Source organism: Rhinatrema bivittatum, chromosome 8 (genome assembly GCF_901001135.1).
Source record: "Rhinatrema bivittatum chromosome 8, aRhiBiv1.1, whole genome shotgun sequence".
Classification (NCBI taxonomy): Eukaryota; Metazoa; Chordata; class Amphibia; order Gymnophiona; family Rhinatrematidae; genus Rhinatrema; species Rhinatrema bivittatum.
The window spans coordinates 172,258,934-172,286,108 of NC_042622.1; the positions used below are offsets into that span (position 1 = coordinate 172,258,934).

Here is a 27,175-nt window from a genome sequence, read left to right on the forward strand (position 1 = left end):
TAGCTCTGACACGTGACATCAGCTGGTTCTTCTTCCTTGATGTATTTCACTGCAGGTAAACTTTTCTTGCTATGCCCATTGCAGCAAGTTTGATATTCCCAAACCTTTGCAGCTAACCGTCAGACGCCCAGCAAATCTGGGATTGTCAAAGTTTTCTACCGTTTTAATTTAAAAAATCATTAGAAGTCCTTGTCACCATAGCAATAATAAGTTGGGTTTATTTAACTTTTTTTTTTTTGTTTTGCTTTTTAAAGCAGAAAGTATAATCCTGCTTTGGCAAGGGTCTTAACATCATATTCTCCCCCGTGAGCTCAGGTGTCAGGGCCTTTAACTCTCTATATGGTTTAGGTTTTCAGTCTCCACCAAAAGCTCAAGATGGGACCTTCCTCAGCTTATGACTCGGAGCCTGAATTACATCTTAGCCAAAACGAAGCGGCCTGCTCGTGTCCAAATGAAGTTCCTGAGTGGCTCCTGGATTTTCATTTGCCTCCAACAGATCTGAAACTGAATTGATCATGCTGCGATTTCAACACGAGAAATACCAAGATCTGTGCAGTCTTCAGTGTTGGATATTATTGTTTAATTCAGTAATAAAGCTTGGGTGATAAGTGTTTTGGAAGCAGGAAGACTGTCTGCCACTAACATGCAATTACTTGCATGGGGAGATTTTTAAAAGACAACACACAATCTGCAAATGATACTCATGGGCTGAGTCAGGACTTCCTAGCTCAAGTTACAAGAGTACTCGTTCGGCTCAGTCCCTTCCAGGACGAAGTACAGTGGCCTTTGTGAAGGGAAAGCAGAAGCAGGGTTAGGCATTTCATGCTTGGCATATCATGGTGTACATATCAAAAGCGACACTGGGACCAGACGTTATGCCTTGAATAAAAAGTCATCCTTAGCACACATGGTCTAGATTAGAGGAGTACAGTAAAACCAGGTTGATTGGCAATGTGAGACAGTTGCTCCAGGGCAAGGTTTAACTATTTCAGAGGAATGCAGCAATTTTGTAATTCCTCATATCTGTCTGGAAAACAGCAAGCCCCTTGGGCGGAAGAATGCTAAATCCTAGCAGGAAAGCCCACCATTTGGAAACCATTTTCTACAGTTATCAAATGACACTTTTTGACGCTAATCTGTGTTCATTGATTTTTGGCATTGAAAAGCTGCCCAAAACTGGCTCAGACCGAAGTGGCCCATCTAGAGCGGGATCCTGTCTCCAAGAGCAGCAGGTGGCAGAATGGCTGCTGTCTGGTGAGACGTGGGGAGGATGTGGATGTCCAGAGATTAACAGTGTGGGTAAATACAGTGACTCTCTTCCATTTAATTACATTTGGCACTTGTACTCTGCTTTTCCAGGAGTAGGCCCCCCCCCCCCCCCCCCCCGTGCCGAAGGTGGGTAATATACAAATCAATAGGACCCCTCTTGGTACCACCCATTGTCAATCATAATCACCTAAGAGAAGTGTAAAGCGGCCTAACAAACATACATCAAAATCATACAGGTTAATATAAATGCAGGCAACTTTATACCCATACTGAACAAAAATAAAAACCCTCCCCATACCCGATTAAGTGACCCAGAGATCATTCCTTTAAAAGATCCACCAATTCCAAGAAACCTCAAAAACCCTCAAGTCTCCTCTGATAATATTAAAAGAAAATATCCCCCACCCTGCCAAAAGGCCAGTGCTATAAATCTAAACTGTAAACAGCCAGGTTTTCAGGGACTTGCAACACATGAGGTAGCTAATCTCAGATTTCAGCTCTAGAAGTAACAAGATCCACAGCCGTGGAGCCTTAGCCAAAAATGAGTTTATTTCACTGCTCCTTAATGAGGGTGATGACAAACAAATCTTGGCTCGAACATAAAGATGGTGTGGGCCCAGGCTGCTGAATTTGATGAGCGAGGTAACGTGTCCTAGTCCCCGCACAGCTCAGAAGGCAACCAGTAGAGAACTCTGAGCAGGGGGGCTGACACTTTCCTGTCTCCTGTGTTCCCTAATGATTTTAACAGCAGGACTCTAAAGCAGGGAAACCTCTCCTTGTCGAAAGCCCCAGATAATACTGCATTGCAGTAATTGAGATTGCATAGGATCATTGCTCTCAGGTTCTGCCTGATGCAAAAATTGATGCAATTGCCTGACTAAGGGTAAATTAATGAGAGCTTTTGCACCTACAGAATTTACCTGCTCCCTCCTCGATAAAGAAGAGTGTGACGGAGTGTACCAACAGCGCCCTCATTCTACCTTAAGGAGCCCACTTCAGGTTTCTAACCCAGTCTTCCTTAAGGCAGAACGCTGCAAGGGATTCTGGGTGAAAGGAGATCCCTTCGCCCTACCATCAGAACTCAGGCCTAGAAAGCTTGAAGAGGCCCTAGGGAGCTGGTAGGACCTCCCAGTATATTTGTACAGAGTATCTTTACCTGACGCAAGGTGAGCCATTATTTTCTTTCTGTAAGTGTAAAGCACTGTAAATAAACCCTTACACCAGAGCTGGACTAGGCAAGTCTCTTTGTGTTCCTGGACTGTTCCAAGGCCGCAGCAGACCCAAATACGCTACAAAGAGTCCGTGATAACCTCCTGCCCAGGAGAGAGGCAAACATCTTTAACTTTTGGGCAAGAGCCGGATGCTGGCATAGCAGGTCTTCCAACCCATAATAGCTTTGTTTTAGTCTGCCGGCCCATCTGCAGTTAGTTACTAATCGTGAAAAACCTTTCTCCAAGGCAGGGTTTCCCAACCAGTGTGCCTTCAAATCTGAACACGTTAAAAAATCACCACTGCCTGCTCCCCAGATCCAGACCAGCACCTGGGCTCTGCTCTCAGCCCTTTGCAGGAACACAAGCAGTGGCTTTTGAACATGTAGGAGCTCCTTTCTGAGAACATGTGCAACCATGCATACCTCCTCTTCCTAGTTTCTGCTCGAGCTCCATAGTGTGCCAATTAATGAGCAGCATGTAGGGCATGAACAGCTAGGCCCCGCTTTGTGTAGCTCATACCTTGAAGACAGCACCACCTCATCTTCCCCTTGCTGAGCCTCCTACATTGAGTCCTTCCAGCCTCTGTCTTATTCCCTGAGTGAGATGGGGACAGTGGGCACTAATTCTTGAGTATCGGGAGCAGCACAGCGGAAGAGATCTGGCAGTCACGTGCAGCTATCAAGGTAACTAATCAGGCCAGCTGCTCGCCCTCACCAGCTTCTCCCTTTTCCTGCAGTTGTGTATATATAGGGAGATGGTCATATCGCTGCTCCTTCTCTCCCACATTTGTAAGAGAGACCGGTGAGACCTTTAGTGCTTCCCTAGCTCTTCTTCATGTCCTTGCTGCCTGCTCTGTGGAGGCTGCTATGCCATGCAACATTTTGCTCAATGTAGGTGTACCTTGGGCGTGAAAAGGTTGGGAAACACTGGTCCAAGGAGTGAAAAGCCCTTTCTAGAGGGACCCTCCAGTGATGAAAGGATTTGGATGACATCTGCACAAAACCCCAACCTCTTATAATGGGGTGCAGCCCTGAAAAAGAAACCCTGGGATGCGCCACAATGGAAGGACCAAACCTTTGACAGATGATCACCAAAGAAAAGAGGCAAAAGCCTTCAGCTGCTCTCCCCCTTACATCAGCATTGCTTATAACAGCCTCATCAAGCGAGAGGTATGAGCTACACCAAATCAAATGCAGATGAAGCTGTAACGGGAAACCAGAACTCCTTTCTCCTTCAACAGCCCAAGGTCACCCAGTAAAGCAATTAGCACAGTTTCTGTGCTAAAGCCAGGCCTGGAGGAATGTATTCCTCAGGGATGCTTCTGCGGGAATTTATGGATCCGAAACCTTTACAACCCTAACAAACCTCTAGACTGGCCAACATCTGAAACAGGTACAGGGGCAGGAGATGCAGATTCAGCATGGTGTCCTTCCTGAGGTTTGCACAAGATAAAATACTGTTCTAGCATATGGCACACATTAACTTACACAGCGGAACGACTTAATTCCGCTGTACAAATATTTTCATTAGTTTTGCTGAAGATTCCTTTGGGTGAAATTTGTTCAGTCCTTATTGAAGTCTTGACATGAGTACAGGCAGAGGCAGTGATGTCCTGCTTCATGCCTGATGCAGCCCACCCAGTGTGAAATGCATATTAAAGATCCTGCTTTCTGACAAGGGCATGGTCTCTGTCTCCCTTCCCTCTGCCTACAGGAGTTTAATTAGAGGAGAAGGCATAGCAAAGGCAAATTGGCACCTTCCCAGTTCATCCACAGGAAACCCAAGTATTTTAATAGACTGAGATCGTGGGGGTCCGGCCTACAGTGAGAGAGACTGATGGGACAGTATTACTTTAGGGGGAGAAGATAAGTGTGTTTTACCTGTTACAGTCGCAGGATGCATGTTTCTTTTTGGGCTGTACGAAGGGATGCAAAAAAAAAAAGGCACACGGGAAAGAATATCTGGTGACGCTGAAAGAAACCAGAAAAGAAATCAGAATGGTGAAAGCATGAGCAGAAGAAAAGATTGCCAAAGAGGTGAAGCATGGTGACAAAACATTTTTTCAGTTATATCTGAGAGAGGAAGAAAATCAGAGGTAGAATTGTAAGATTGAAAGGAGACAAGGAGCGAGATACCAAAAGTTTACATTGGGGGTAGCCTGCACCAAGTGGCAGTTGCTATTATCCTTAACAAAAGGCTTGGCGATAACATGCATGGAGTAGCAGTTGCTATTACCCTTAACAGAAGACTTAGGGGTAATCTGCATGGAGTGGCAGTTGCCCTTACCCTTAATAGAAGGCATTGGGCAGCCTGCATGGAGCAAAAGTTGCTATTACCCTTAACAGAAGTCATGGAGGTAACCTGCACAGAGCGGCAGTTGCTATTATCCTTAACAGAAAGCTTGGGGGGCAGCCTGCATAGACCGGTAGTTGCTACTACCCTTTAAAAAAAATAAAACCTTGCTGAGCAGACTGGATGGACCATTTTGGACTTTTATCTGCTGTCATTCACTATGTTACTATGGCTTGCAACCACCAATATTAAATATACTTTAATTCTGTGCTGCATAAATCATCCCTGACACTTACGCAGCTTGTAAATCAAGAGCTTTCCCTCTCACATTTCACAAACTGACTTTTCAGCAGAACATACTCCCTTCCAGACAAGGACCTACAGTCTGATTGCAGGAACAGCCACAGGCTCGAAATTGCTGGTGAGTCTAGAGGGGACAGTGATCTGACTGCTCTTCTGTCGGAAGAATTAGAAATGTGCCTTATTGGGCACGAGCCATGCATAAGAGGCGAGAAATAACCCTGGGACATTTCATCAAACTGATGGTTTCCTTTTAATGCATATTTCATGATGCTGATATCTGCCTACTCTGGATGATTTAGCAGAAGCACCCCCCAGACTATTATTGACAAAATCACTCAGTTTATAAAAGAACATGTGCTGAGGGTTTGCAGGAGAACACTAACCAAGCAGGGTAAAGGTTAATACCCTTTGTCCTAAATACAAGAACATTGACCAGTATACAGGCAGTCGTACATAAAGTTGCTTGCAAGACAGTTGTTGGAATATTCAATTCTAGCTCTTTAGTGTTTTAGCCGTGGAGTGCATCTTGCTCCAAAAAATGAGGGTGCCGTGTTTTCTATTTTGGGAGATGGGAAACTGTGGCTTTAAATTGGAGTTTGTTGACTATACAGAGCTATTTGAGCAAGCGCAGTTCATATATGCTGAGCCACCAGCTGCAGGGTAGAGGAGGGAATTCTGCTTCTTTTGCCTGTACAAGGAATGCTGAGGATCCAGCCCTTCCTATTTTCATTCATGGAGACAAATATCCTTAGCATTTCTTCAAAGAAGGCAAATTCCTTAAGGAAATAGCAGGAGTTCCCACCAGAACATGAGGTGGAGTTCATAGATGCCTTTGAGTGAGACCTCTGTTCCACAGATGAATTCTTTGTAAGCGTTTATGCCCAGTCGTATTGTATAGAGAAGGCCAAAATGCACATTACTATACCCTCAAAGTGCTTGATTTGCCTGTCAACGTAGACTTTCTGTCTAGCAAAAACCCTCAATGCACTTTCTCTGATAATTCAAGAAGGATTCAGCTAACAAATATTATATTCATCTCTTTGCCACTGCAAGTGGGCAGAAATGTTTCCTCGCCTCTCCCAGGCCCTACCAAGGAATAAGAACATAAGTGTGGTGCTGAGTCAGACCAAAGTCCCTTGAGCCCAGCCTCCTGTATAAGAATATAAAGGCCGTGCATTGTGCCCAGCCTCCTGTATAAGACTTAATATGCTGGGTCAGACCCAGGGACCATCGAGCCCAGCATCCTGTGCATAAGAACATAAGAAGTGCTGTAGTGTGTTAGATCAATGGTTTATAGAGCCCAGCATCCACTAGCCAACAATGGCTAGTCCAGGGCACTTGGAGGTACCTGGAAGCAGGGCCAGTGCAAGGGTATTAGGCGCCCTAGGCAAACCTTCTGCCTTGTGCGCCCCCCCGCTCTCAGCCCCAACTCCTACCTCATTTGTGCCTGCGGAGTGTGTGCTTCTCTGGGCCACAAACAGGATGGGCAGTGCTTGCAGCCTGCCACATCTCTACTCCTTTTTGCTGCGAGCAGGATGGGCTCTGCTCGCGGCCCCTCATGACTGCTCTTTGGTGCCCCCTAATGGTCGACGCCCAAGGCGACTGCCTAGTTCGCTTAATAGGATGTGCTGGTCCTGCCTGGAAGATCTTGATGAGGAGATCCTTCCCCTGAAGTTCAAGAAGTGATTCTCAGGTCTTCCTGGCCAATAATTAAGGGACCTGTTGTCCTGAAACTTGTCCAAAACCTTTTAAAATCCAGTTCTACTACTAGCCTTGACTCCATTCCTCACCACCAAATTCCACAGCTTCATGATGCTAATGTCATGGTCTGGCAGACTGGAATCGAGGAGCACCCCCACAGAAGTGACATAGGACTAGAGGTGTTCTTCTGCCTAACCAACCCCCTCCCCCACAGGTTGAGCACATGAGTTGTGGGGGCTGATAAGACTTTCCTTCTAGCAAACATCATGGCTGGAGCTGGATTCAAACAGGTCAGGTACTGGCTGGGAGTCACCTCCAGGCAGGGCTTGAACCAGGGCCAAGGCCTGGGAAACAGAGAAGGTGCTGAACTGGACAGGACAAGGACCGAACAATGACAGGCAATAGCAAACAAGCCCAACAGGGCACAAGACTGGGCAAGGTGACCCTAATAGACCCAGAGGCCACAAGGCAGGAGATGGATAGGCCCAGTAGGCTACTGAGCAAAGTAGAAGAGCCTAGACAGTTACAAAACAAGACAGGGAGCCAAGATAGGCTGCAGAGCAAGGCAGGAGGCCCGGTTAGGACACAAGCAAGGCTGGCCAACCAGGGAGCTGAGGCAAACTCCATGGAGAGGCACTGAGCAACTGGACAAGCTAGGTTAAGTAGGGCTGGGCCTGAGGCATCAGGTGATCAGCGAGGAGGTGACTAGGGTAGCTGTGAGCAAGGCTCATCGAGGACCTCTGGTGGAGGGGAGGCTACATAGCAGGCAAAACCCTGACAGCTAATAAGAAGTCAAATTTCCAAGTTCTTTTTCACATGGAATTGGCAACTTTGCATACAACTAGCGAAAATCGCCCAGTGTTGCTCAGGTTGTCTGGTCCATAACAGCTATACATTTTTTAATCAAAAGGGAAAATATATATTGTATTGTATTAAGTAATGAGCAGAAAGCATATAGAAACTTAGAGAGCCTCTCTAAAAACTACATTGACAGTATATAAGACTTTGTGTGTGTGCCTGCCAGTGCCTGTGCCTGCCTGCAGGAGTGTGAGAGACAGGGCTTTTGTGACAGAGCATATTATTTATTTATTTATTTAAGCATTTTATATACCGTCATTCCTAATAAAGATCACAGCTGTTCACAAGAGACACGCATAGATCACGGCTATTCGAGAGTTTGAGGAGACATTCATAATGTGGGTCTGTACATCCAAGGATCAGTTCAATACATTCATAACTCTGGTCAATACTTGAAAGAGGAATAGTACATGACCTGTACATCCAAGGATCAGTTCAATACATTCATAACTCTGGTCAAGACTTGAAAGAGGAATAGTACATGATGTAGAGAATGCATAAATAATTGTTCTTCACCTCAGGCTGAGTGTATCTGAGTGGGAATTGATTGTTTAATTCATTAAGTGTTAATTTAGAGGCTCATTTCTTCTAATAGAGTCAGGTTTAGGTTGTATGCGTTTTTGAAGAGCCGTGTTTTCGGCTCCTTTTACCCAGTGTTGCTCAGGTTGTCTGATTCACAATCAATGTAAATGTTCAAAATCAAACAAAAGTGTAAAAGATAAATATTGTTTTAATGCAATAAATTCAGAAAAGAGCCTGGGTGTCTGTGTGTGTATGTGGGAGCCTGACAGACTCAGTGCATGTTGTCTTCATACAGTGCACCTTCCATTGGTCTGGGCGCCACTGTGTGGCCACAGACAGACATGACAGTGTGACTAACTGACCAACACAACCTTATAGATAGATAGATCAGTGCTTCTCCGTCCATTCCTTGGGGTACACCTATCCAGTGCAGTTTTCCGGATATCCACAATGAATTCTTGTGAGATACGTTTGCATGCACTGCCTCCATTGTATGCAAATCTCTCTCATGCATATTCATTGGGGATATTCTGAAAACCAGGCCTGTTTGTGGCTCTAGAGGACTGGGGATGGCCAGCCCTGATCTAAGTGCATATGGTGAGATTTCTTGCAGATGCCATTAAAGTTACTTCTGGGTATTAATTCACTGCTAACTAAGAAGGGGCTGCCTGTAGCCTTTGCTGATGAAGTTCTGGTATCACTGTATTTTCTTGTTTGTAAAATGTTGCAAATACGTAACTGGAGTACATTGAGCAGGCACTTACTATAAAATATTACATTTGTGCTTGTCTTTTCTGACTGTGCTCTATGTAAATATTTGGGAGGAGAGCAGTTTCTCCAAGTTGATTTTGTATTATTATTTACTGATCTTGATTAATCACATTTCGTACACAGCCGGCATGAACCTCACTCTTAAGCCAGGGTATGCTGTCAGTTAGCCAGAGCTATTGCCCCTGCTCTGTTTAACACTTCCAACATGCCTGAAAGCTTCTGGCCAGAGTTTATATTCTAGCTTTGGTGATACTTCAGAGCAGATTACATTGAGGTGCTGTGGGTATTTCCTGTCCTCGGAAGGCTCACAATCTAAGTTTGTACCTGAGGCAATGGAGGGTGAAGTAACTTGCCCAAGGGTCACAAGGAGCAGCAGTGGGACTTGAATCCTGGCTTCCCTGGCTCACAGCCCACTATAATCACTGAGCTGCTGCCAGTGTAGGATACATCCGGTTACACTTGGATGTTCTTATTAAACAGGGACGTTTCCTGCAATTGTGCGGCCGTGGTAAGGACCATACAATTCTGTCCTTGCCATGGAATTTGCCAGTCCTGGCCAAGTTGCCACGGAAGACTGGGGACCTTTTCAAAAGTATTGGTGGCAGTGGACAGAGAATTTCCCCTCTTCCCCCCTGCCAGGCCTGGAAAGAGAAATATTTGTAGCAGTGGATGCTGCAATCTATCTACCCTTCTCCTACTCCACCCGTATCCCTTCACCGGCTCCTATCACTTTGAAACAGCCTAAACACCCCTCCCTCCTCCCCTGCCAGGCCTGAATGGTGCGCAGGGGGGGGGGGTGAAGGAGGGGATCAAATGGGGCTTTGGAGGGCATCAAATGGGGCTTTGGAGGGCTGGATAAGGGGAAGAGGGGATGGGGTGTGATGGAGGGAGGGGCTGTGGCTTTCTTCCTTCTCTCCTCCCCCCCTCCCCAATCTTCCCTTTCTTCCAATCTCCTCCTCCCCGATTTTCCCCCACTCCTGATCCCTCTCCCTCCCTCCCTCCTCTCATTCCCTTTCCTTATTCTCCATCCTCTCCTCCTCCTGCCCTTCTCTAACCCTTATCTGCCCGCATCTCCTGCCTAAGATTCCTTCTTCATTTCCCTCCTCTCTCCCCATTCCCAGACCCGCCCTCCCCCTCCTTCCTCCCCAGCCTCAATCACTAAAATCTATTTTCCCCTCTAATAAAGAACCGAATAAATGGGCAGCGAAGTGTCAGAAAAATGACAGTATGTGTGCATAAAGTAAAAACCGGAAACAACAAAAAAAAAGAATTTAAATTGCAGGTGTATGCAAAATGATCAAATGTGCCACGTGACTTGCTGCAGAGTTTTGAAAACTCTTCAGCAGGAAAGCGATGGGGGCCGTGTCCTTGACAGCGCAGGGCAGATGGTTTGTCCGGCCTTGGCCTGATGCGGGGGGACATGGACGTCCGGCATCCACACCGCGGCAATCGGACAGTGGCCGTAGGGCAATTAATTAGCAGGTTCTGTGGCTGATGCAGGCGGGCAGAGCCACGCAGAGCGCCCGGGAAAACGTGATGTGAAGGGGCCCAAGCTATTTCCCTGTCACAGAGCGAGCGATACCCGCGGTGGGATCCTGGTACAAGGCCAGTACTGGTGACATCTGAAAGAGGAACCGTGCAGTCTGGAGCTGACTCACCTCACAGGAAATACTTACAGTGTCTGAATGTAATTCTGCTTTTGAAGTGTGGAAAAGAGGAATATACGTCAAATCGATCAATCAATCAATCAATCGATCGATAACAAGATCCTCTTCTTGAGTAATTCTTACATTGCTTCAATAAACGTCTCGCAACCTGCAGCAAGCAACCCGGTGATCCCCAGCACTAGGACGGTGACCGGGACCCTGAGCCCAGAGAGCGGATCTGCTTTCTGAATCGGAGACGTTTATATTGGGAGTTTTTCGTTGCTTTGTAAATGGCCTTGCGCATTTTTTTTCTTATGGAAAGGCCATTTCAAATCCGCACACAAAAATAAATGAAAGTAGATCTGCTTTACCCTCAGGCCCTGCCGTTTTATTCTGAAGAAGGGAGGGAGGGGAGGGGAGGAGAGAACGGACTTGAAACTATGTGACTGTCTGCCCTCGACTCCAGTTCGGCGTTAGAAGGCATCCGAGATCCTTCTCTCCTCCCCCTCCTGCGGGCTGGGCTGGGGGGGGGGACCCCTCCCCCCTTCTCCCTCCTCCGGGCGCTGGCACGGGCTGAGGTCTGCGCGCGGCAGCCACCGCTGGGCGCACATCTGGAGCTCCGCAGCCGGGCGGCCATGGTGGGCGGGCTGAACCTGCACGACGTGCCCGATCCGCTGGACGTCAAGAAGAAAGGCGAGCGGGTGCTGGACAGTCCGGACTCCGGGCTGCCCCCCAGCCCGTCCCCCGCTAACTGGCTCCTGCCCTCGGCAGGTGCGCGGGCCGGTGGGGGCCCGGAGGTGAGTAGGACGCGATCGCCCCCTGCCGCGGGCGCTGGCCCAGGGCCAGCGCTCGCCTCAGGTCCCTTTCTGGCAGGGGTTGGGGAGGGTGCGGTGCGGTGCACCCTTTGGACCCTTGGCAGGTACTTAGAGGATCAGGCTCTGCCCTGCTCTCAGTCGCCATGGGGCTTGCAGACAGGTGGGAAGAGGCCAGATCCGGGCTGGCGCCCTGCAGCGGTTTGGCTGGAGAGGTAAATGCATGCAGCAGAGCTGGCTGAACGTGCTGGGGCTGGAGGGAATCAATGCATCGACTCCTCAACTGGTTTTCCAGTCCGGCCAGCCTTTCGCACCCCAGGGAAACTGGAATGCGACTAGTGGATCTGTGAAAACCACATCCGAGTATTCTGTAACTTGCAAAAACTTTACCTTGGGCTATTAAAAAAAACCCAACAACAATATTGACGTTCAGGATTCCATTACTGGCAAATGTCATTGTAAAAGGAAACTTCTTGTAGTGAAAAGAGATTGTTGGTTTTTGTTCATCTACCTGCCAGTTCATGGTTTGGTTATTCTCCCAGCTCTGTCTTCTGGGGAACTTACTTATTTCTAGCTGGCAGTGCCAGTGGGGGTGCTCAGACCGTGTATACATTTTGGAATTAGGACTAGGATGGAAACCTACACCCTTTTTCTCTGCAGTTATTTGCAAAGCACAGCAGAGGATATAATAATAATTAAAAAAACAAACAAACAAAAAACACTTCCCAGTTGTGCACTGGTAAATGTAAGCCTCATCAATACTTGTGGTGAACTAAAGAACAATATGGGGTTAAACATGCGCTGCCTTTGCAGTTCGTTATGGGAGGCATGTTATGTATAGTCAGTTGTATACAAATGTTGAAACAACCCTGGTCAAATTGTAGGTTTCGATGAATCTCTGAATGCAAAGAGAAAACCACTTATTGATTTTATTTATTTAAAAGATTTTATATCCCACTTATACCGGACAAGTCATGCAAAGTGGCGTATGTCAAAAACATAGACATGGCATAAAGTTAAATATGATATCTTTCTGCAGTTTATAATACAAAATTACAATTTATTTGTTGACTTTAACAGATTGAAATTAATTTTAAAAAGTGACTATGACATGTGCTAAAGTTTGTGCACCCTTTCAGCCAGTACTTTGAAATTTTCTCTTGGGAAATACGTTTCCAAACAGCTAAGAATATTTTTCCTCTTCTTGCAAAACTCTCCTAACTCAGACGTATCCTTAGCTGTATGAAAATAAAAGTTTAAACATTATAAACTGCTTTAAAAAATTTTTTTTTCAACTTCTTCCTAAAAAACTGATAATCGATAACTGATTTTATATCATCAGATAAGTCATTCTAGAGTTTTGGGCCAGCTACAGTAAAAGTCTGGCTATGTGTTTCCTTAAGCCAGACCTGTGGTATTGTCGAAATATTTAAATCTGGAGACTGTGAAGGCCATTTTAAAACCTTCATCTTTCTTTCCTTGTAAGTTCTTCATGGTTGATTTTGAGGTATGTTTCCATTGTTGCCTTGCTAAAATTTCCAGCTTTAATTTCTTCACTGACTATGACATAGTAGCTTCTAGAATATGTTAAAAAAAATTTCAGGTTTATCAAAGTTTTGTTTTGCAGTCTTTGTATGATGACATTAGTGATGGGGGTCATAGAAATGTCCTTCTGACATCTCTCCCTTGCAGAACATTGCTGTGTAAGCAATACTGTACCTTGTAGACCTGGAGACAACTATTTCAGTGCCAGCTAAACTTTTCAGCAAGTGTGGGTTCTGTTTTGCAGGTCTGATCAGTTTTGGGGCAGTTCTATCAGAGATTTTTCTTGGTCTTATAGATCTTGCCTTGATGTTAACAATTCCATGTAACTTTAATTTCTTAACAATGTTTCTGTCAGTTGAAATTTCTGTATGGAAGCATTTAGGATTTTTTTTATGGCCTTCCTCTGATTTGTAAGAATGAATTACCTTAATTTTCAAATGCTCATACTGCTGCTTAGAGGAGCCCATGATTATTGAAAGTACTCCAGAATAACAATCACAATCTGAGAGGTTAGAAGAGTCAGAGTATTTGTTCCATCCCGGAATTGTCTTCACCTAATTGAAGGCCTAATGAACCAATCAATTTTTGGGTCTTATTAACAACTTAAAAAAAAAAAAGAAATAATGAATCAACTGGAAGGGTGTACAAACGTTTGCACGTCATATCAGTTTTTCAATCTGATAAAATCATCGAATAAATAGTATTTTTGAACTAAAAATTGCATAAAGGGTCATGTTAAACTTTGTACCGTGTAGATGTTGTGTCGGCTTCTGTCAAATACACAGTTTGATCAGGGGTGTCTAAAGTTTTGCGCACAATGGGGCAGATTTTAAAAGGGTTACGCACGTAAATTACGCGCGTAAACCTTAAAAAAAAACCCTGCGCGCGCCGAGCCTATTTTGTATAGGCTCGGCGGCACGCGCAAGCCCTGGGACGCGCGTATGTCCCGGGGCTTGCAAAAAGGGGCGGGGAATGGGCGGTCTGGGGGCGGGGCATGGCCTGAGCCTCCAGGCACAGTGGCCATTTGCCGCTGTGCCTGGGATCGCGGGCCGGCCGCAGCTGGCACGCGTAACTTCTTCAACAAAGGTAAGGGGGGGTTCTAGGTAGGGCTGGGGGGCGGGTTAGGTAGGGGAAGGGAGGGGAAGGTGCTGGGGGGGGGGGGCGGAAGGAAAGTTCCCTCCGAGGCAGGCTGTGCGGCTCGGCGCGCACAAGTCGCACAATTGCACACCCTCTTGCGCTCGCCGACCCTGGATTTTATAACATAGGCGCACAGCTGCGCGTGTATGTTATAAAATCGGGTGTAGATTTGTTCGCGCCGGGTTGCACGAACAAATCTGCGCCCGCACGCAGGTTTTAAAATCCGCCCCAATATATATACACACATGTTATTAAAAGCATATTCCCCACTTATTTTACTGTATACTATGAAAGTTTTCCCAGGCTCTTCCTCTTTGGCAGCTGTAGCTGTTTTCTATGGTCTGCCAGAGTGAATCATCCTGCAGCTATCTCTGGAGCTTTTTGGCACAACATAGTCTTGTTGCCAGTGTCGTCCCCCCACCCCACCCCCAACACAAAAAAAAAGCCAAATTCTGAGAGTTGCTTCTATATAAAGTGTCCATTTCTTATCTGCTCATAAATAGGCTGATACAGTACAGTGCGCTCCAATGGAGCGCTCCAATGGAGCGCACGGTTAACCCGCCATTGGACGTGCGTTTTCCCTTACCCCTTATTCAGTAAGGGGCGGAAAACGCGCGTCCAACCCGCGACACCTAATAGTGTCCTCAACATGCAAATTCATGTTGACGGCCCTATTAGTTATTCCCGCGCGATACAGAAAGTAAAATGTGCAGCCAAGCCGCACATTTTACTTTCAGAAATTAGCGCCTACCCAAAGGTAGGCTCTAGTTTCTGCCGGCACCCTCTGACTTAATATCATGGCGATATTAAGTCGGAAGTCCCGAAGGGTAAAAAAAGTAAAAAAAAAAAAAAAAAAGTAAAATGGGCCAGCGGCTGTCGGGCCGAAAACCGGACGCTCAATTTTGCCGGCGTCTGGTTTCCGAGCCCGTGGCTGTCAGTGGGTTCGAGAACCGACCCTGGCAAAATTGAGCGTCAGCTGTCAAACCCGCTGGCAGCCGCTGCTCTGGGCTAAAAGGAGGCGCTAGGGACGCACTAGTGTCCCTAGTGCCTCCTTTTGCCCGTTTCTACCGCCGGGCCTCATTTGAATACTGAATCGCTTGCACCAGCCACTGGCTGATGCGCGCGCCGGGAGAGCGGGCGTTCGTCCGCTCTCCCACGGACTTTACCGAATCGGCCTGAATGTGGGCTACTTTATGGGTAGCAACAGGGGGCCTTGACATCCAACCACTCCACTATTATTTCCCATGTGTTTTGATCTGCTGCTCTGTCACCCTAACACTTAACATGGCTGTTGTGGGGCTTTTTTGGGTTTAAATCACTTTTGCTGTCATGTTTCTTGCTGTGTCTCATGAGAGTGAAACAATATGGGATATGTGGCATTTGAAGTGTAAAGTGCCAAGTGTGTGCATTCTTCCTGTATGCATGAAAGCGCCACGGGGTGTGGTCTTTCCCTGTGAGAATGCAGACTGTAATGTGCCTTTCTGCCAGGAACTGCCCAGGAAATGGCTTTTACATCCCGCGCTCTCAACCATGGGATCCATTATATGTACAAGGTGGAGATATGAGTCCTAAATGCTTGCAAATGCAGCAAGACGTCCTCGATTGATATTTTCAGGACTGTAACTATCGCACACAAGTCCCAGCATGCTCTTATGATACAATATGATTTAGCAGTTCTTTTATAGAGTCCAGGGAGGGGACCTGCAATTCAACAAAAGCTCAGCTTCGGTGTGATGCTGATGTACAGATGTTAATGTCCATTCACCTCTCCTCATGGCCTATTCTGGACTAAACTTGTAGTGCAGAGTTGTAGGACCTGTGTTCATTCTGGAGAAAGCCAGGATCTTGGATTGTGATACATTAGGGGGGGGGGGGGGGGGAAGAAAAAAATAAATTGTGGTGCATTGACTTCCTTCCTTCAGCCTTACAGTCATCTAATAAAAAAAAAAAATAAAAAAAGGACCTTTGTGGGTGCCCAGAGCTCCGTGTGCTACATCTGTTTTCTTGATTCAGTACAAGTTTTTGTAGTCTACTAAGATTCACATTGCTGAAACTTGGAAACACATTTACTTCTCCGTGTTTTCAGAACAAAGAAGGATTTAATTCCTGTGTTAAATCTAGGGGATAATTTCCAAAGCTGTTTATGTGGGTAAGTAGTGATTTAGGAGAGTAAATTGAGTGTCTGAGGACTGAGCTAAAAGCAGGAGCCTCGTTCTGCAGGGCTTGTACTTTTAGTGGTACCTGGGGGCAGGCATTCCCGGGGGGGGCGGTAAATAACGCACACAGATCACAATTTCAACTCTACGTGCGTTATCACGTATGGAAAAAGCGGGGTACTTTGCATCCATTGGCAGCTTTCAGTGGGAATAAGTCACAGGGGCTTCCTCTTTGAATGAACTGGTGCAAAACCTTGTGGGTGAGAAGTACCTCTGGACTGGCCATCATTCTGCCTTGCTTTACATGCCTACTGCGTGTACGTTTCCGCTGCTTGGAGTTGCTATAATGTTCCTATTGTTGTTTGTGTGTCTCAGAGTTCGCCCCTCTCGCCCACACCGGGGACCCCTAGACTGTGCCTGTTATCCTTTGGAGAAGGAGTGGAACTTGACCCTTTACCACCAAAAGAAATCAGGTAAGAGGACAGCGTCTCTCTTTTATTTTTCCTTAACAGACAAATTAGCAGAAGTAAATGATTTAGATTGTCCCCCTTCTGAAAACTTTCTCAGTACGCTTAGTGACCATGAGATCCTGGTATTGTGGTGATCCTTATCAGAGAAAGTTGCTCCCATTGGTGACATGTGCGCAGCTTGGGCTAGGGGAGCAATACAGTGGTGCTCATTTCAGAGCACAAACCAGTGCAAGCACAGGCATTTAAAAAAGGAAAGAGAATAAGGGATAAGAGCAACTGATAGTGTCAAGAAACAGGGAAGCCATATTTTAATTCTTTCATTTTTTTTTTTTACAGTGTATGTGCACTTCCTCTCACCTGTTACATTCAGATTCCAACTAAAAGACCGGCCCCGCTCGAATTAGAAACAAAGGAATTTAATTTTAAACACATTTCTCCTTGTTAGGAATGGAATTTTTCTGTTTTAATGTCACAAGGCAGCCTTGAGAAAGTCAATAGTTAAGAGATAAGAATTTTCTTTAAGGATGTATTGTTCCATAGAGCAGGTGATATAGTACTGGGTGTGTGTGAGGCCTCTCTCACCTCCCTGAACAAACAGTCTGGCCTGCCAAGTTAAGCAGCAATCCAGAAACCTCTGCCATGAGAAGCATGTGCCGTTATTGCATACCATCAAATGCTTAAAAAGCAGAGTAGAACTGGAAGTAAAGTTTAAAGACAAATAAAACTTTCATCCGAGTGCTTTTTTTATTATTTACATTGCATCCCACTCTCTCAGCTGCTCCTACATCAGGGCGGTCATGTTTAATTTGCAGGAAGAGGGCAGCAGCTGCCGAAAGGAACCTTGCTGGGATTGCTTCCTGCTCCTTATAGATGTGGAGACTGCTACTGGCTTTCCTGGGGAGAGAAGGCAAAAGGGAGTGACACTGCTAGGCTTGGAGGAGCAGAGTCACTCTTCTTGGACACAGTGCGCATCTTTTACTTAAAGCTCATTAAAAAAAAAACCAAAGAAACATATTTCACTGGATGGTTACAGTCTGGTCTCTTTCTTTCAGGTATACCTCATCCATTAAGTACGATTCTGACAAGCATTTCATTGACAACATCTTCCTGCCGGTGGGCTTAGGGATTTCGTCCTGCAGTCAGACGGTCTTCTGCGTCCCCGACTGCACCTGGCGCAGTTACAGAGCGGAACTGCATCTGGAGCCCCGGAACAGGCCCTCCCGGTTTGTGAGCACCACCATCGTCTACCCCAAGCACCCCAAAACCATCTACACCACCACGCTGGATTACAACTGCAGGAAGTCCCTGAGGCGCTTCTTGTGCAGCGTGGAGCTGGAAGCCACAGACTTCCCGAGCAACGACTGTTTCCCGGACGACTACTGACTTTAGGACCATGCTACGCTGGCATGATTCAGGCCCACGACTGCCCTTAGCTTTTCCATCTTGATAAAATGGGGTGGCATGGGATGGGGCAATGCTAGCAGAAGGTCCCTCGAGCCTTCCCAGAATCTGGACTCATTCTGTCCCCATCCCCTCAGCCCCCTCCTGTCCCCAGGCCTAGGGCACCAGGATCCTCGGCGTTCAAGTCCTGCGCAGAGCTCTGGCTCTCCAAGGTGACCGCAGATATCTGCTCTCATTACAGCTGCTTTTACTGCAGCCAGCAGACGGAAATCAGGGAGGAAGGGTCAAAGTAAGGACTCGGCTAACAAAGGTATATTTCTTGTCCCTGACATTGGCTGAGATAACAAATAATTTCTTTTTCTTTTGGTGTTACCAACATTCCAAGAAGCTGTGGAAAGTCAGGGGGTGAAAGGGAGAACCTATGATTGTGCTTTTTCGGACAACGTGACTTTAATTGGAAAAAAAAAAATTTTTTTTTTGAAAAGTAATTCCAGTCTAAACATTCACAGTGAAGTCTTGTCACTAAAATGGCTAAGGGCGGAGATCGACAAGGGGCCTCTGGCACTACAAAAGCTAGCAAATTGGGGCAGACTGGATGGGCCTCACCTGCCACCTCATTCTATATTTTTGTCTCTAAAGAGGTAAAATGCACAGAACCAAGTGGAATTAGGTCTGAGCACGCGGGGGCTTTCAGATCCCTTCTTCCTCTGCCCTTACTCAGGTGTTCCAAAGTGCAGAAGCTTAAGTTCTCCATCCGGAGATCCTCCAGTCTGAATTTGCCATCGCTCGTCTCCAAACCAAGACCCCTGCCTGGACGAAGTCTGCTCATTCACTTCCCTCTCCCGGCCTCTACCTTGTCACTCCTCAGATTAGTAAAGGAAGAAGCAACTTCCCCCACCCAACCTCCATCATCACCCGACCCCTGGCCCTGCAACTTCTTGACTGAGCCCACGCTAATGGGAGGCAGGGAAAGAGAGAGAGAGAGAAAGGCCCGGCCATGGCTGCTGTCCCTTCTAACGAAGAGATGCTCGTTACTGGATTGGAGGCTTTGGAGGTGCGTTTTGAGATGAGGCTTAAAAAAGGAAAGACAGCAAGGCGAAAACATCCCTCAGCAGGAGGAAAGCCAGTCCCTGCCAGGCACACTTCTGATGAGCTGGGAACTTAAGATGTAAATCTTTCAGCAGCAGGAGGAAGTCATGCTGCGGCGTGCATGCAGCCAAACGTGCAGACTCTTTGTTAGCAGCGTGGGATTTATTTTACCCCTTGGGATCCTGCCAGGTACTTGTGACCTGGACTGGCCACTGTTGGAAACAGGATACTGGGCTTGACCCTGTATGGCGAGTGCTTATGTTTTCTGCACGTTTAGCAGGAGAATTGACCTCTCACATTATTTGCGTGTGTGCGAGTGCACGTAGGTGTAAGCACGAATATCAAGTACTGAAAATCTCAGTAGACCAGCAGAGAGGGTCTACTGAGATTTTCTGGGTCTGCTCTACCCAGTCTGGATTTCTCCTTTCCCTTTCTCTAACATTTTCCATAGATGAGCATAGAGATTCCTAAGCTTAAACCGGTGCTAGAATATCCCAAATTATATTTTAAGCACTTTTCTTTTATTATATTTTAAAGCAACTCTGCACCACTTAGTATGTTTAACGTTGGTCCTTAATGCTGCTCATCATCTTTTTCAATTTTCATCTTGGATAAGTTCTTGAAGAAAAAGTCCATAAACAGTTATTATCAGGGGAGACTTGGTAAAGCCAGCGCTTTTCCCTGGGAATGAGATACAAGGACTAAGTCAACTATTGGGGGAACTGCCAGGTACTTGTGACTTGGACTGGCCACTGTCGGAGACAGGATTCTGGGCTTGATGGATCTTAGTCTGACCCAACAAGGCACTTTCTAGGTTCACAGTGACTGATGATTTTTTTGTAATTAATTTCAGAGTTGTGGCATTTTGCAGAAGCCCTCGTCTGTCTGTGTGTGTGTGTCTGTCTCTCTGTTTCTGCAGCTGTCTGGGTAGCTCTAGGCCCAGGGTGCTGAGGAGCAGCATGGACTATTGTTTCAGCTTAAAAGGTAAGGTGGCCATAGGGCTCCAGGTCAAAGGCAGACAGGCTTAGGGAAGCCACAACCCCATCTCCCTGGATGCAGTGCAGTAAAGGCAGGACTGGCTCAGCCTGGACATGGAGCTGTCTTCTCACCCCTACATAAATGACTACCTCTGTGGCACAGATTCTGCTACTGCCACTGAGAATAGCCCGAGCAGAGAAAAAATAAAAACCAAAAGGTCATGCCTTGGGGGAGAAAGTTCATTTCATGACAGATAACTGCACCCCCCCCCCCCCCCCCACAGCATTTGAGCTGTCCATATTGTGTAAGCATTAGTTGTTGCCATTTTGATATACTATGCAGGGGCTGGGCTGAGATTGCAGCAGTACCTTTCTCTCAGCTACAATTTAAGCCCGGACGGTTGTGGATTCCTAGAGCCAGGAAAACAGAGTAGGTAGAACAAGAAGGCAGGAGACAATGAGCAAGAGAGGCTTTCTTTCATTGGTCAGACACATTACAATTGTAGAAAAGCCTGATGCAGGCCAGTCGTGAGAAAAGTAAAAATAAATAAATAAAACCAGAGAAATACATGAAAACGCTATGGGAAATGGTTGCAATTCTGCCCGGGACTGCTGCTTTAATGGGTGAGCAGACTAGAGCACTCCCCGCCGGCAGCCCCTTTAACTGACGAGACCTGCTCCCTCCTCTGCAGCGTCCACCCCCTCCCCCGCCGCCTGGGCTGGCACAGGCAACCAGACTTTCAGAACATCTTCTTGCGGAGGAGGGACCTGTCCGGGAAACATCTCACAGTGCTCAATGCTTTCAAAAGTAAAATGCCGAGAAAGTTTAATTTTGCTGTTTAAAAATCAGAAATAACACCAAGAAGGAAGCTCGTAATAGGAACCAACTCTTCAAAATGAGCTGGGGGGGGGGTGTCAAACGTCAATACAAATCACTCCTGCCTGGATGTAGTGAAGAAGTCAGCTCAATACCGCACCCAGAGCTGGCACCCACATCAGACGCCTTCCAGGACTACAAGAAGAAACGGAGCGCTTGGCTTTGACTGCGGCTGCAGCAGGTGCTATGCTCAGGTCTGGTATTTGATTGCTTCAGTTTGAGAGGTGACATTACAAGGAACAGACCTCACAGAATGGGGCTGCGTGGCTTATACGGAATGAAGAACTAAATACGCTTAAAGGCGCTACCTCACCAGGTCAGCTCAAAAGATGCTGCTCCACTCCTGTTTCTGCCCCATTGCAGGCTCAGCAACTACAGTCTTAGGGGCTGATTTTAAAAGGAACTGCGCGTGCATCCATGCACGCGCAGTTCCTGGCATGCGCACATGGATGCGCCAATTTTATAACAGGCGCATGCAATCAGGACTCCCCCCGTTCCATCCCAGTCCGAACCAATTAAGGAGCAGACTAGAAGGGAACTTCCCTACACCCCTGCCTAACCTTCCTGCCCCCTAACCCCAACCTACCTACCCCAAATTTGTTTTACTTCGTTACGTTTCTGTGTGCCGGCGTGCGCTTCCCCGGGCCAGCAGCTAATGGCCATTGCCCCATCTAGCCTACACCCCCACCCCCTCCTTAGAAAACGTGCACAGGACCCAGCCACCCACATAACCGCCGGTATTTGTGAGTGCAGGCCTTTAAAGGGTAACCATGCTTCAGTGCCACCACCAGCTTGCATCAGACCGTGACTGATCTAAAATAGGAAATCAGAACGACAATGGCATACAAACAATGAAGCAAAACCAGGAGTAAATCCACTTCTTCATCTTGAGCTGCACACGTTAGTGACCCTAGGTACCATGCACTGCTCTTGCTAGTTGATTTGCTTTGGAGTTACATGATCTCCAGTGTAAGTTATTGCACTCTCCTTGGGTAAACTGCTCATCCTAAATGAAAGGATATATGACCCTAATGCCATAAGAGGGCTCCCCCTGTGGCACATATTCCAGTTAAACTTGGAACAAGCCGTACAAAGCAAGGTAGGTGTCACTTTCGCTCATGGATAAAATATTAAAACAGCTCTCTCTGTTTTAATTATGTTCAGTGCCTGCGTGGTACAAGAAAAATGAGGCAACAAGAGATGTACAGGAGCTCCCTGCCACTCGAGCAGTTCAGGTGCTAAGCTGGAAAAGGGAGACATGGGAGAAGCTCTGAACTCATTTTGCAATATCAGGAGGGGATGAAGCAGTGAAAGTGAGTGCATGGAGGATACAACAGGGAGGACAGAAGAGGCCTGTTCAAGAATGGCAACAGACTGATGGAGTGTGGGGAAAGGGCAGAGGTGAATGATTTTAGAACAGGCAAGAGGAGATGCAACGAATGCAGCAAGGGAAGGGATTTGTTCTCGAGAACTAGCTGTTTACATACAGTTTGGAAAGAACCTTAGGCCAGTTACAGTCTGGCATTCTGCGAAGATGCTCCACCTTATGCACAGAACAAGCAGATTAAGTCAAAGCTTTGCTCTCCTGCTTATTCAGCTTTTACCTTTTCCTCAACTTCTACTGTCTTAGTGGGTGCTGGAAGGGAGGTCTTGCATTGTAGAAGAAAGCCAGGCTGTGGCACTCAAGCCATTTCTCACAATATCTACTATGGGAGAAGAGAAATTGATTATAACTTATGTGTTCAGAAAAAAACAACCTTTAAACTTTCTCAATTTTATTTTATTTAAACAAGAAATCAGCCTGAAGTCAAAACAAAACAATGTTTTGTTTTTTTTAAAGGAAGAATCTAAGTTATTCTATAAAAGTGGGGGACTCTTTTTCAGTATTTCTTTGGTAGCTGTGGAAGATTTTGCCCTTATTGTGCTTGTTAATGTTTTAGATCTGGGTAACACAATGTACAAAGCCAAAACACTTTTTTCGATGTCTCTACCATGACCTTGGTTTATTTGCTGAATTTCTTTTCCATCTACTGAATCATAAATTACTTGGAAAAAAAAAACTACACACACATTTGAGTATATTTTTAGAATGCTTAATTTGTGACAGTAAAAGTAAAGGCTCTACAGCAGCTGAAGTAATCCACAGAGAATTAACTGTGACCTTGGACTGGGTAGGTGAATGGTCACAGGAAGCTTCCAGGCTAGCTTGTTCCTTCATGTACCAAAAGTCTGTAGCCAGACCATCACACAGTAAGCACCCACACACTCATAACATCTTAGAAACATTTTCCTAAAGTGCCTACAGCAAACTGACAGGCCGATACAGTACAGTGCACTCGGGCAGAGCGCACTGTTAACCCGCGTTTGACACGCTAGCTTTACTCCTTATTCAGTAAGGGGTAATAATGCTTCGAAAACGCACATCCAACCCCCCCGAACCTAATAGCGCCCGCAACATGCAAATGCATGTTGATGGCCCTATTAGTTATTCCCACGCGATTCACTAAGTAAAATGTGCAGCCAAGCTGCACATTTTACTTTCAGAAATTAGTGCCTACCCAAAAGGCGTTAATTTCTTTGGGCACTGGGAAAGTGTACAGAAAAGCAGTAAAAATTTCTTTTCTGTACACCCTCCAACTTAATATCAAAGCGATATTAAGTTGGAGGTCCCAAAGTAAAAAATAATTAAAAAAAATAAATTTAAAAATCAGCCTGAGGCTTGAAAAACCGGACGCTCAATTTTGCCAGTGGGTTTAAGAACCGACGCCGGCAAAATTGAGCATCGGCTGTCAAACTCGCTGACAGCTGCTGCTCCTGTCAAAAGAGGCACTAGGGACGCACTAGTGTCCCTAGCGCCTCTTTTTACTGCGGTCCCTCATTTAAATACCAAGTCACCCGCTCTCTCTTGACTTTTACTGAATCGGCCTGTTAGTCTCTGCAGCCTGTGCTACACAAACACACACACACTGATGGTGGCTCTTTAAAAGAAGGCACAATCCACATTCCTGTGGCACCAGTCTGCAACCCTGTGCCAGCAGTGCGGTGGCCAGCATGAGAGAGACCCCTGCTTGATAAACAATGGAAGTTGGGAAGATCAGTTTCTCTCCGCTGCCTCCCTTGTATTCTACGAGGCCCTGAGCAGTGTCCTCTATCCCCCCGTACAAAGATTTTAAGGCAGCAGAGGCACCCCTTCCAGAAAGGGAAAGCCCACAGCAATGTAAACTACCCAGAGGAAGTGGATTTTCAGTGGCAGAAGGCTGAGTTTGCCAAGCCCTGCCTTCTTGCTAGTATGGAGGGAAATTGAAATTAACACAATAGGTGTGGTCTCTGCTTTGTGTAAGGCAGAGGCCCTTGAAGAAAAAAAAATTTGACTCTGTCCTGAGGAGATTTTTCTCCTGCACACAAAGCATCCCATGAACGAGCTGATTGAGTTGGCACGTGTAAGAAAAATAGGCCATGGCCAAACAGATTTAGAGATTTAGCCATTTCCACAGCTTAGGGATTTGGTAAAACAGAAGCAGCATGATTCCACAGCAACAAATCACATCCCCAAACATGACCTCAAAATACACTAGGCTACTCCCATGAGCTGGGGCATATATAGCCTACAGTCATTTTTTTGTAAATGAAAGTAGGCCAAGCCTAATTTTAGATAACAGCTGAAATGAAGATCAGGGCCTCCCCCCCCCCAAAAAAAAAAAGTTATGTCCTTGATTTGAAGTTAAGACTTTAGTGAATCCAGCTCTCTGCAACGCACCAATTGCATAATCTTCCACCCAAGCCACGTCTAAGAGAAACTAAGCAAATTCCTTATACTGAGTTACACGACAGAGCAAGAAGGACGTCTCAAAACAAAAAGAGTTAGGCACAGAGATTGGTTTCTCATTAGCACACAAAAAAAAAAAAAAAGGAAGGAAGGAGTACACAAATGGTTTAGAACAGTCTTTGAGAGATCTTTGCAAACTGAGGCAGATCCAGCTCCAGCAGGCCATCTTCATCTTTCAGGACATTTTGAACCTCATGTCTAAAGAAATAGGAATTGGCCTGGTCCTTCCTGGGAAACATGAAACAGTCTGTCCCTTCACGTTGGAGGAGGTGTAAGTCCTCTCCTGCCAACCGCGGGATGTCAGAGTCATCGTACAAGCGCTCCTGGGCGGCCAGCAAGTAGCGCCTCCTCCTGTTTGTTTTATAAACCCGAATCCTTTCTTCCTCCTTCAGGGGGTCGGCAAGCATCCCATGCCATCGCAGGCTCTCATTGATCTGCTCTACAAGGCCGTGCTCTACAGTGTTGGAAGGTGAGAATGAACTCAGTTTGCTTCCATGATCCTTGATGACACTAACTTGGGTATCGGAAGATGTTGTGAGGGGCAGGTCTGTCCAGTTTTTGCTCTGGAGTTTATCTGTTGAATAAAAGGGGCATTTATTAGTCCAGTCCTTCAAGTCAAAATCACCATTAGGTCAATCAAAAAGCTTACGATTGTGTTTTTGATGCCAAACGTGGTAGCATTCTTCTGGAGATTCATCTCCACTCGCCCCTTTCCTAACTGCTGGATACCCTTCAAGTAAAAACATCTCCCACTCAACTATAAATACACAAGAAGCAAACCTATTTCAGGGAAAGAGAATGCTTTTAGATTCAGGAGTGACATTAGAAAACAAAATGGCTGCACAGAAAGGAAACACGATGCCAGAAAGCCTGAGATAAGCAGAGAATCCCAGCTCGTGCAGAGTGAGGAGAGAGCCAAAAAGCAGCCAGACCCTCTCCCATTGCACCAAGAATTAAATTGGGCAGACTAGATGTGTCCCATAGTCCTCATCCACCCTCTGATTCTTCATGGCTGAGTTCAAACTTCATCCAATTACAGAGGAATATTCCTGTTTAACTACACCAAAAGCTGTCCTGCATTATGTGTGTGTGTTCCCCTTTAAGAATTAAACCCAGGTCTTCTAATTGGTAATACAGAGTATTGTACTGGAGAAGGCTCCCAGGAGCCACTTAAAGTATATTAAAAAAAACAAACCAACAAAATGTCACTGCTAACTCAGCATAAGACAATCACTTTATCATCACTTAACACAGGAGCAAGGGAGAGGCAGAGTTTGCAAGAGTGCTTTGTCAAGAGACTGGTAGCGCACATCAGTACTCTGCCTCACACCTGGGAGGGGTTTGGTTTTTTTTTTAATCGCATAATCAGGTGAAGTTTACGCATAAAGAGCAGGTTTACATACATTATAACAGGTTGATAATTACTTTATCCAGTCAGGATTCAGTCATAACAAAGAGTCAGCATCATGTTACTATATATTGGCTTCCCCCTCCCAAAAAGGTTCCCCTCTAAGCAACTGACAAGATTCTGAAAATCCCATAAGCTCACCCCTCCCTGCACTACCTCATGGAAAAAGCTGGAAAATCACTTTAATTCCTCCTTGCAGGCTCCTCCTTGCCCAAGCAGATTTCCTCTTCCCTTCATTACTGTTATAAAGGGTTACAGGCCATGATGGAAGGGGAACTGAAATATCCATTCTGTTTTCCTACAGTAGTGGGGACTAACAGGGGGCCATGTCAGCATGTGGAACAGAAAGTTGCATTGAAATACAGTGCCACCATAGTGCCGAAGGTGATGCTGGGGTGATATCTGGCGAGGATTGGGAAGAACTGGAGCAATTCATGGTGAACAGGACAGACTGGAAAACTAAAAAAGTGTAGCAAACCTCCTGGACACACCAGAGTTTCAAAAACTACAAAACTAAGTGGCAGATCTATTAATAGCAATATGTAATCTATTATTAAAATCTATTGTACCTGAAGATTGGAGGGTGGCTAGTGTGATGTTTATCTTTAAAAAGGGCTCTACAGGCGATATGGCAAACTACAGACCACAGTGAGCCTGACTTCGGTACCAGGAAAAATGGAGAGATTACTTACCTGATAATCTCGTTTTCCTTAGTGTATGCAGATGGACTCAGAACAAATGGGTATAGTGTGCTCATGCCAGCAGTTGGAGACTGATCTGACGTCAGCACGGGGTACATATACCCCCACAGGAAGTGCAGCTACTCAGTAATCTTCCTTGCAAAAGCTTTATGGATATATGTGTGACTGACCGATCGATTAAATGGACATGATTAACCCGACCG

General features: G+C 46.1%; 2 protein-coding genes across 3 annotated transcripts in view; both read left to right on the forward strand.

Moving 5' to 3' along the window:
- The first annotated feature begins 10,951 nt into the window (after positions 1-10,951).
- Positions 10,952-23,034, forward strand: RFLNB (refilin B). 2 transcript variants are annotated; one of them, XM_029611456.1, is made up of 3 exons: positions 10,952-11,370; positions 16,599-16,696; positions 17,746-23,034. In XM_029611456.1, exons 1-3 carry the CDS (start codon positions 11,209-11,211, stop codon positions 18,074-18,076), a joined length of 591 nt encoding a protein of 196 aa, XP_029467316.1. In that variant the 5' UTR covers positions 10,952-11,208; the 3' UTR covers positions 18,077-23,034. The 2 variants fall into 2 exon arrangements, with proteins under 2 accessions (XP_029467316.1, XP_029467317.1); XM_029611457.1 differs by lacking the exon at positions 10,952-11,370 and adding an exon at positions 11,411-11,600.
- The window catches only part of RPH3AL (rabphilin 3A like (without C2 domains)), a 262,037-nt gene continuing 251,458 nt past the window's right edge, over positions 16,597-27,175 (forward strand). The window contains exons 1-2 of the mRNA XM_029611428.1: positions 16,597-16,696; positions 25,256-25,332. Coding sequence (XP_029467288.1) covers positions 25,274-25,332 — 59 coding nt within the window. The 5' untranslated portion in view covers positions 16,597-16,696; positions 25,256-25,273. The remainder of the gene's footprint in view (positions 16,697-25,255; positions 25,333-27,175) is intronic.